Raw genomic sequence first — 11,159 nt, forward strand, 5'->3', positions numbered from 1 at the left:
AACCTGAAAATGTAGTACTGCCACCTCATTGGTGAATTCAGAGTCTCTCTCAGTAATTATCTTGGAATAGATCATTGAGCAGACAGAAAACTTGCTGTTTGTAACCACATACGTATTTGAGTTTGTCCTCTCCTTGATCACATGCCCCTTCCTCCAGCCCCCAAATGTAATCACTCTGTGAGTTTTCTGTTAGCCATGCCTTGCTTTTCTTTATACTTTCACCACACAGGAATGTGGTGTTAAACACATTCTTAGTGTTCCCCGACACATTATCAAGTTTGTGTGTTTTTGACCTTCATATAAATGAAATCAAAGTGTGTGTAGTCTTCCTGACTTGCTTGGATTGTAGTTTCTATTTGTGATAACCACTCATATGTTGACGTACATAACCTAAGTTTATTAATTTTCACAGCTGTATAGTGTTTTTTTTTTGTTTTTTGTGTTTTTTTTGCTGTACGTGGGCCTCTCACTGCTGTGGCTTCTCCCGTCGTGGAGCACAGGCTCCGGACGCACAGGCTCCGCGGCCATGGCTCACGGGCCCAGCCGCTCCGCGGCACACGGGATCCTCCCGGACCAGGGCACGAACTCACGTCCCCTGCATCGGCAGGCGGACTCTCAACCACTGCGCCACCAGGGAAGCCCTGTATAGTGTTTTGTTGTGGAACATATCCAGTTTATCCAATCTTCTTTAAGAACATTCGGGTGGTCCAGACATTTCGCTATTATAAACAGTGCTCTGTGAGCATTCTGGGGCCACTCCTCATCCACACGCAGTTTCTCTAGTGTATGTACCTGGTGAGGGATCTGCACCATCAACTTTATTGGATGATTCACAGTGTTTTCCAAAGTGGTTGAACTAATTTATACTCCCACTAGTTCTGGATGAGATTTTTTTTTACACTCCATATTCTTGCTAGCTCTTGATATTGACAAAGATAAATTTTTTTAAATTAATTTATTTTTTGGCTGCTTTGGGTCTTTGTTGTTACACGTGGGCTTTCTCTAGTTGTGGCGAGCAGGGGCTGCTCTTCGTTGCAGTGCGCAGGCTTCTCATTGTGGTGGCTTCTCTTGTTGAGGAGCATGGGCTCTAGGTGCAAGGGCTTCAGTAGTTATGGCACTCAGGCTCAGTAGTTGTGGCTCGCGGTCTCTAGGGCGCAGGCTCAGTAGCTGTGGCGCATGGGTTTAATTGCTCCAGCGGCATGTGGGATCTTCCCAGACAAGGGCTCGAACCCGTGTCCCCTGCACTGGCAGGCGGGTTCTTAACCACTGCACCGCCAGGGAAGTCCTGACAAAGATAAATTTTTTTTACCAATTCGATGCATGTGAAATGTTATTATGGTTTTAAACTGCATTTGCTGAGGTTTACCATATTGGGTTAGTTACCTTAAAAAGAAAAAAAAAATGCAGAAGTTCTCTTTGTCTTGCCCATTCGGCAGTATTATAAACAACTTTCCTGGAAGCAACTGGGATTCCACATGGATATTCACAGCATGATCCCCCCAAACAGAGCAAAACATCTTCAGGGTTGTAACATGAAGCTGAGCTGCTACCAGCACTGTTATTCAGAAGTGACAGGCTCCTTGCTAGATTGAGTGTGAAAGTGAAAGCCTTGCTGCTTCTAGAATGGAAGACAAGTACCAATGACTTGTGTGGACTCCAGTCCCTTCTAGAACCTTATGCCTGGAAGATACAACTCACTCACTTGCTGCATGGCAGCCTCTAGGATGGCTACAGGGTTTCCCTGTGGAGGCTTCTGCTTCAACAGTGGCTTCCCAGGTGTCTACACATTTCATGCTTGCCTTACAAGGGAAGGATCCATCCTAATCCAGTGGGCATTTTGAAAAAAGAAGGAACTGAAAGCCCTTCAGTAAAGAACAGAAAGTAAAGCCAAACCAAACTTAACTTCACAAATCTTTTTTTATAAGGTGAGAGTCTAGAGCTGGGTTGTTCAATATAGTGGCCATTGCCACCTGTGGCTGCTGAGCACTTGAAACATGGCTACTCCAACTGAGGAGCTGAGTTTTAAATTGTGTTAAATTTAATTAATTTAAATTGAGAAACTGAAGCAATATAAAATATTTTTCTGTTAAACACATTTTTGGTTTGGTAGTACAACATTTCAAACTGTTGAAAATTTACCATCTGAATTGATGTTCTCTAAGTATGAAATAATACACACTTTTGAAGACGGTATAAAATTTTTTATGTTGATTACATACTGACTAATCATATTTTTGATACACTAGGTTAAATATATTGTTAAAGTACCTACCTGTTTCTTTTTGCTTTATTAAGTGGTTACTGGGAAATTTTAAGTTACATATGTGGAGTGACATCAGGGAAGATGGTAGAGTAGGAAGTGCCAGGAGTCCATCTCCCTACCTAGACAACTATACCGGCAGAATCTGCCTGATGTGACTCTTCTAGACCTCTGCAGTCTATTCAAAAGTTGCAAATTCCAGGGGAAGCCCTGACAGTAAATTGTGGTTAATTTTGGTTAATTTCACCTCTTAGCACATCAGTGGCTCCCCGTCAACCACTACTATCCCCCCACCAGAGGCAGCCATGCACATGTACTTGTAGTAGCCTGCGCACAGCTTATGGGAGCCAGGGTGAACAGCAAGAACCTTGTCCTCCAAATATCAGGGATCTGCGTTCTGATTGCTGCTTCTGATTGCAGAGATACAGACACTGTGGTGGGCAGCCATTGTTCCAGTCCCACCATCTGAAGAGACTTACAGGGGATTTAAAGACCCAGAGCTTATCCATTCCCTCATTCATTATTCCCTTTCTCCCCTTTTGGGCACTAGACATTTAAGGACTAGGACATTCAAAACCAACTGAATATCCATAGAAAGTCACTGTGTATACCCAGGGAAAGGTGCAGGCTCAGAAAAGACAGGAGAAGACCCTGACTTTATACCTCAGGCTAATCCTTGGCACAAAGGCACCAAACAACAACAACAAAAACAACAACATCAGTAAACCCTGGAGCAGGCAGACAATCTGATTTCCAGAGTTACCAGTATAATTCAAATGTCTGATTTTCAACAAAATATCACAAGGAAAGTATGGCCAATTCAAAGGAAAAATTAAATCAACAGAAACCATCCCTGAGAAAGACCAGATAGTGGACTTATTAGAAAAATACTTTAGAACAACTGTCTTAAAGATGCTCAAAGAGCTATCGGAAGATGAAAACAAAGTCAAGAAAACAATGTAGGAATAATTTGTAAATATTAGTAAAGAGAAGACATAAAAAGGAACTAAAAAAAAATTCTGGAACCAAAAAGTACAATAATTGAAATGAAAAATTCACTAGAGGGAGTCAGAAGCAGATTTGAGAAAGAAAAAGAAAGAAACTTATAGAAAAGATGATTGAAATTATCGAGTTGAGTAACAGAAAGAAAAAAAACTGAAGAAAAGTGAATAGAGCCTGCAGAACCTGTGAGATACTGTAAAGAAGACGGACATATGCCTCGTGGGAGTCTCATAGGAGAACAGAGAGACAAAGGGGCAGGGAGATTATCTGAAGAAGTAACGGCCAAAACCTTCTCACGTGTGATGAAATACACAAATATTAATATCCGAGAAGCTCAATGAACACCAAGTAGAATGTGCACAAAAAGGTGCACATTGAGACACATTCTAATGAAACTGTCAAAGACAAAGACAGAGTCTTGAAAGCATTAAGAGAGAAGTGACTCATCACATATAAGAGAGAGATCTTAAATAAGATCATGTGGAGATTTCTCATCCGAAACCTGAGAGGCCAGTATATAGTGGGTTGATACATTTAAAAGGCTGCAAGAAGAAGAAGGAAAAAAAAAAAACCTTGTCAACCAAGAATACTTCATCTGCCAAAACTGTCCGTCAAAAATGAGAGGGAAATTAAGACACCCTCAGATAAACAAAAGCTGAAGGAATTCATTACCAGTAGACCTGCCCTGCAGGAAATGCTACAGGGAGTCCTTCAGGTTGAAATGAAAGGACACTAGGCACTAACTCAAATCCATATGAAGAAATAAATATTTATAGTAAAGATAAATACATGGGAAATTATAAAAGCTAGTAAATTGTAAGTGGAATACCACTTTTTTTCCCCTACATGATTTAAAAGACTAATGCATAGAAAAATTATTAGCCTATGTTTTTGAACACACAGTGCATAAAGATGTAATTTTGTGACATCAGTAACTGAAAGGGGTTGGGGAATGGAGCTGTATGGAAACAGTTTTGTATGTTATTGAAGTTAAGATGGTGTTAGAACCTTAGGATGTTAAATGTAATCCCTATGGTAACCACAAAGAAATTAAAATGTCTCACTACAAAAAAATCCACTAAGCACAAAAGAAGACAATAATGCAAGTACTGAGGGACAAAAAGCTATAAGGTATATAGAAAACAAATAACAAATGATACTTTATTTTTACTTTTATTTTTTATTGAATAGATTTGACAGTACGACATCGTGTAAGTTTAAGTTATATAGCATGTTACTTTGAAACATTTACATATTGTAGTATGATGGCTGATGAGGCTATTATTTCTCACATCACGTAATTATAGTACAAAATTATTGTCTATATTCATTTCATTATACTGTGCATTAGATTACTATGGCTTCTTTACTACTTGTTGACAAGTTTGTACCCTTAAACACCATCACTCTTATCCCTATTCCCATCCCCTGGTAACGACCATTTCACTGTTTTATTACACGTTTAATTTTTTTTAGATTTCACATATAAATGATATCATTCAGTACTTTCTGACTTATCTTGCTTAGCATAATGTACTTAAGGTTTATCCATGTTGTCACAAATGGGAGGATATCCTCCTTTCTCATGGCTGAATGATATTCTATCGTATATACATACCACTTTTTTTTGTCCATTTATCCGTTGATGGGCATTTGGGTACCATATCTTGGTTATTGTGAATAATGCTGCAATAAACATGGGAGTTCAAGTATCTCCTGGAAATCTTGTTTTCATTTTCTTTGGGTATATACCCAAAAGTGTAATTGCTGGATCATATTTCTATTTTTAATTTTTTCCCTTTTTTTACAAATTGAGGTATAGTCGATTTACAATATTTTATAAGTTTCTGGTATACAACACAGTGATTCACAATTTTTAAAGGTTATATACCATTTATAGTTATTATACATTCCCTGTGCTGTGCAATATATCCTTGTAGCTAATTTATTTTATGCATAGTAGTTTGTACCTCTTAATCCCCTAACCGTCCTCGCTTCCCTCTCCCCATTGGTAACCACAAGGTTGTTCTCTAGATCTGTGAGTCTGTTTCTTCTTTGTTATATTCACTAGTTTATTTTTTACATTCCACATGTAAGTGATACCATACAGTATTTGTCTTTCTCTGACTTATTTCACTAAGCAAGATACCCTCCAAGTCCATCCATGTTGTTGCAAGTGGCAAAATTTCATTCTTTTTTATGGCTGAGTAGTATTCCATTGTGTGTGTGTGTGTATGTGTGTGTGTGTGTGTATGTGTATGTATTCATTCCACATCTTTATCCATTCATGTGTTGGTGGACACTTAGGTTGCTTCCATATCATGGCTATTGAAAATAATGCTGCTAGAAACTTTGGGTTGCATATATCTTTTGAATTGATTGTTTCAGTTTCTTCAGATATAAACCAGGAGTGGAATTGCTGGATCATATGGTAGTACCATTTTTAGTTTTCTGAGGAATCTTCATACTGTTTTTACAGTGGCTGCACCAATTTACATTTCCACCAGCAGTATTTGAGGGTTCCCTTTTCTCCACATCCTCACCAGCATTTGTTTTCTCTTCTCTTTTTGATAATAGTCATCCTAACAGGTGTGATGTGATATCCCATGTGGTTTTGATTTGGATTTCTCTGACAATTAATGCTGTTGAGCACCTTTTCATGTGCCTGTTGGCCACCTGTATGTCTTCTTTGGAGAAATGTCTGTTCAGGTCTTCTGTCCACTTTTAGTTTGTTTCTTTTTTCTGGTTGGTTTTTTTTTTTTGATACTGAATTGTATGAGTTGTATATATATTTTGGATATTAACCCCTTATCAGTCACATCATTTGCAAATATTTCTCCCATTCAGTAGGTTGTCTTTTCCTTTTTGCTGTGCAAAAGCTTTTAAGTTTAATTACATTTTAGTTATTTATTTTTGTTTTTGTTTCCTTTGCCTTAGGAGGTAGATCTAAAAAAATATTGCTACAATTTATGTCAAAGAGTGTTCTTCCCATGTTTTCTTTTAGGAGTTTTATGGTCTCCAGTCTTACATTTAGGTCTTTAATCCATTTTGAGTTTATTTTTGTATATGGTATTAAAAATGTTCTAATTTCATTCTTTTACACATAGTGGCCCAGTTTCCCCAGCACCATGTATTGAAGAAACTTGTCTTTTCTCCATTGTATATTCTTGCCTCCTTTGTTGTAGATTAATTGAATTTAAGTGTGTGGGGTTTTTTCTATGCTCTCTATTCTGTTCAACTGATCTATCTGTCTGTTTTTGTGCCAGTACAATATTTGATTACTGTAGTTTTGTAGTATAGTCTGAAGTCAGGGATCATACCTCCAGCTCTATTCTTTTAACATTTGAAGAACCTCCATATTGTTTTCCATAATGGTTGGACCAAGTTACATTCTCACCAACAATGTATATATGTTCCCTTTTCACCACATCCTCACCAGCACTTGCTGTCTCTTCTTGATGATAGCCATTCTAACAGGTGTGAGGTGATATCTCATTGTGGTATTGATTTTCATTTCTCTGACGATTAGTAAGGTTGAACATTTTTTCATGTGTCTGTTGGTCATTTTGATATCCTCTTTGGAAAAATGTCTAGTTAGTTCTTCGCCCATTTAAAAAATTGGATTTTGTTGTTGTTACTGAGTTCTTTATATATTTTGGATATTAACCACTTATTGGATATATGGTTTGCAAAATTTTCCTCCCATTCTGTAGGTTTTTTCATTTTGTTAACTGTTTCTTTTGCTATGCAGAAGCTTTTGCATTTGATGTAGTTACACTGTTATTATTTTTTTTTGGTATGCGGGCCTCTCACTGTTGTGGCCTCTCCCGTTGCGGAGCACAGGCTCCAGACGCGCAGGCTCAGTGGCCACGGCTCATGGACCCAGCCACTCTGTGGCATGTGGGATCTTCCCGGACCAGGGCACGAACCCGTGTCTCCTGCATTGGCAGGCGGACTCTCAAACACTGCGCCACCAGGGAAGCCCGATGTAGTTACATTATTGATGAGCTTCTTCCCTATGTTTTATTCTAGGAGTTTTATGTTATCAGATCTTATGTTTAAGTCTTTGATCCGTTTTGAGTTAATTTTTGTGAACAGTATGAGACAGGGGTCCAATTTCGTTGTTCTGCATGTATTTCTCCACTTTTCCCAGCAAGATTTTTTTTGTTTTGTTTTGTGTTTTTTTGCGGTACGCGGGCCTCTCACTGTCGTGGCCTCTCCCGCTGTGGAGCACAGGCTCCGGATGCGCAGGCTCAGCGGCCATCGCTCACAGGCCCAACCCCTCCGCGGCATGTGGGATCTTCCCGGACCGGGGCACGAACCTGTGTCCCCTGCATTGGCAGGCGGATTCTCAACCACTGTGCCACCAGGGAAGCCCCCAGCAAGATTATTTGAAGAGACTATCCTTTATCCATTGGGTATTCTTGGCTCCCATGTTGAATAATGGTTGACAGTATATAGCAGGATTTGATTTGGGGGCTTTATTTTGTTTCACTGGTTAGTGTGTCTCTTTTTTTGCCAGTACCATACTGTTTTCCTTACTATGGCTTTGTAGTATAATTTGAAATCTGGAACTGTAATACCTCTGACTCTGTTCTTTTTTTTCTCAGGATTGCTTTGGCTATTTGGGGTCTTTTGTGGTTCCATACAAATTTTAGGATTGTTTCTTCTATTTCGGTGAAGAATGGCTTTGGTATTTTGGTGGGAGTTACACTGAATGTGTAGATGGCTTTGAGTACTGTGGCCATTTTAACAATATTAATTTTTCCAGTCCATGGACAAGGGATGTCTTTCCATTTATTTGTGTCATCTTTAAATTCTTTCAGCAAAGCCTTGTAGTTTTCATTGAACAGATCTTTCACTTCCTTGGTTAAATTTATTCTAAAGTGTTTTATTATTTTTGATGCTATTGTGAATGGGATAGTTTTATTTCTTTTTCAGATGCTTCATCATTAGTGTAAAGGAATACAGTTGCTTTCTGTATGTTGATTCAACCACTTTACTAAAATCATTGATTAATTCCAACAGTTTTATGACTGACTCTTTGGGATTTTTCTATATATAAGGTCATATAATCATCAAATAGTGAAAATTTTACTTCTTTCTTTCTGATTCAGATACCTTTTATTTTGTTGTTTGCCTATTTGCTCTAGCTAGGATTTCCAGTACTATTTTGAATAGGAGTGGTGAGAGTGGCATCCTTGTCTTGTTCTTGATTTTAGAGAAAACACTTCAGTTTTTCTCCACTGAGTTGAAGAAAATGTTGGCTGTGGGTTTGTGATATATGGCCCTTATTAGGTTGAAGTATGTTCCTTTTATACCTAATCTGTTAAGGGTTTTTATCACGAAAGGCGTTGTATTTTGTCAAATACTTTTTCTGTTTCTAGTGAGTTGATTCCTTCATTTTCATCTTTCATTTTATTAATGTGATGTACTTATTGATTTGCATATGTTGAATCATCCTTGCATCCCGGGGATAAATACCACTTGGTCATGGTGCATAATCCTTTTAAAGTGTTCTTGAATTTGGTTTGCTAATTTTTTTGAGAATTTATACATCAATATACATCAGGGATATTCGTCTATAGTTTTCTTTTCTTGTGGTATCCTTATCCGGTTTTGGTATCATAATGTTGGCTTTGTAGGATGAGTTTGGAAGTGTTCCCTTCTCAGTAATTTAGAAGAATTTGAGGAGGATTGGTGTTAATTCTTCTCTAAATGTTTGTTAAGATTCTCTAGTGAAGCTGTTTGGTTCTGGAATTTTCTGTGTGGGGAATTTTTGATTACTGATTCAGTCTCTTTACTCATTATTGGTCTGTTCAGATTTTCTCTTTCTTCCTGATTCAGTCTTGGTAGGTTATATGGTCTAGAAATATATACATTTCTTCTAGGTTATGTAATTTGTTAGCATATAATTGTTCATAGTAGTCTCTTATGATTCTATGTGTTTCTGCAGTATCAGTTGTAATGTCTCCTGTTTTGTGTCTAATTTTTAGTCTTCTCTATTTCATCATCAATTAGTCCAGCTAAAGTTTGGTCAGTTTTATTTATCTTTTCAAAGAACCGACCTTACTTTTGTTGTTCCTTTCTATTGTTTTCTTTCTGGTGTCTATCTCATTTATACCTTTTCTTTTTTTATTTTCCTCCTTCTGCTAATTTTGGGCTTAACTTGTTCTTTTTCTAGTCCCTTGAGGTGTAAGGTTAGGTTGTTTATCTGAGATATTGCTTATCATTTACTGTATGAATTTTTGCTGCAGGCTTGCCTCTGAGAACTGCTTTTGCTACATCCTACAATATTTTGTATGTTGTATTTTCATTTGTATTAAAATAATTTTTCATTTCCAGTTTCATTTCTTTTTTGACCCAAGGGTTGTTTAGAAGTGTGTTTTTAGTTTCCACATATTTGTAGATATTCTCACTTTTCTCATTTCTAGTTTTATATTATTGTGGTCAGAAAAGATAGCTGGATGATTTCAATCTTCTTAAATTTGCGAAGATTTTTTTTTGGTGGCCTATCACATGATTTATTCTAGAGGATGTTCCATGTGCATTTGAGAAGAATGTGTATTCTGGTGCTGTTGGACTGAATGTTCTGTATATCTATTAAGTCCATTTGTTCTAAAGTGTGGTTCAATTCAAGTATTTTCTTGTTGATTTTCTGTCTAGATGATCTATCCATTGGTGATAGAGAGGTATTGAAGTCCCCTACAATTACTGTATTGTTGTCTATTTCTCCCTTAATATCTGTTATTATTTGCGTAATATATTTTGGTGCTTGGGAGTTGGGAGCCTGTATATTTACAGTAATAGATCTTCTTTTTAAATTATTATTTTATTGAAGTATAGTTAATTTCCAATGTTGTGTTAGTTTCAAATGTATAGCAGAGTGACTCAGTTATACATATATTAATACGTTTTATATATATATATATATAAAATACATATATTCTTTTCCAGATTCTTTTCCATTATAGGTTATTATAAGATATTGAGTATAGTTTCTGTGCTATACAGTAGGTCCTTGTTGTTTATCCATTTTATATATAGTAGTGTGTATTTGTTAATCCCAATCTCCAAATTTACCTCCCCCCACTCCCCACTATCCCCTTTGGTAACCATAAGTTTGTTTTCTATGTTTGTGAGTCTATTTCTGTTTTACATATAAATTCATTTATACCATTTTTTAAGGTTCCACAAATAATGATATCATATGATGTTTGTCTTTGACTTACTTCACTTAACACAATAATCTCTATATCCATTCATGTTGCTGCAGATGGCATTATTCTTTTTTATGGCTGAGTAATATTCCATTAAATTCACACACGCACACGCACACATACACACACCGCATCTTCTTTCTCCATCTGTTGATAGACATTTAGGTTGCTTCCATGTCTTGGACATTGGAAACAGTGTTGCTGTGAACACTGGGGTATATGTATGTTTTCAAATTATAGTTTTTGTGTTTTCCAGATATATGCCCAGGAGTGGAGTTACTGGATCTTATGGTAGGTCTATTTTTAGTTTTTTAAGGAAACTTCATACTGTTTTTTATAGTGGTTGTACCAATATACATTACCACTAACAGTATAGGAGGGTCCCTTTTCTCCCCACCCTCTCCAGCATTTATTATTTGTAAACTTTTTGATGATGGCCATTCTGACCAATGTAAGGTTGGTAAAAGGCAATATGATGATCTCAAGAATAAAATTAATAAACAGAAGGAGTACTTTACCAAATAAAAATTTTAAAAGACGAACTAAGCAGAAATTCTGGAATTAAAGAACTTGATAAGTGAGAAGAATGCATTAGAAATAGAGGAGATCAGATGGAAGAGAGAATCAGTAAGCTGGAAAATAGAAAACTAGAAATGAATCAGGAGAGAGAAATCACT

At 37.0% G+C, this 11,159-nt stretch overlaps 1 protein-coding gene across 9 annotated transcripts in view; it reads left to right on the forward strand.

Annotated features, from left to right (window-relative positions):
- RAB3GAP1 (RAB3 GTPase activating protein catalytic subunit 1) overlaps nucleotides 1–11,159 on the forward strand; it is a 166,944-nt gene that overhangs the window by 138,143 nt on the left and 17,642 nt on the right. For 8 of the 9 annotated variants that reach the window (XR_007478551.1, XR_007478552.1, XR_007478553.1 and 5 more), the window contains one exon: nucleotides 10,739–10,773. The exons of the other annotated variant lie outside the window; for it this stretch is intronic. Coding sequence is in view for 3 of the 8 variants with exons in the window: in XM_033420303.2 (XP_033276194.1) it covers nucleotides 10,739–10,773 (35 nt within the window). In the remaining 5 variants the exon portion in view is untranslated. The remainder of the gene's footprint in view (nucleotides 1–10,738; nucleotides 10,774–11,159) is intronic. 9 annotated transcript variants of the gene reach the window in all.

This window comes from Orcinus orca, chromosome 7, assembly GCF_937001465.1.
Source record: "Orcinus orca chromosome 7, mOrcOrc1.1, whole genome shotgun sequence".
In the NCBI taxonomy this organism is placed as follows: Eukaryota; Metazoa; Chordata; class Mammalia; order Artiodactyla; family Delphinidae; genus Orcinus; species Orcinus orca.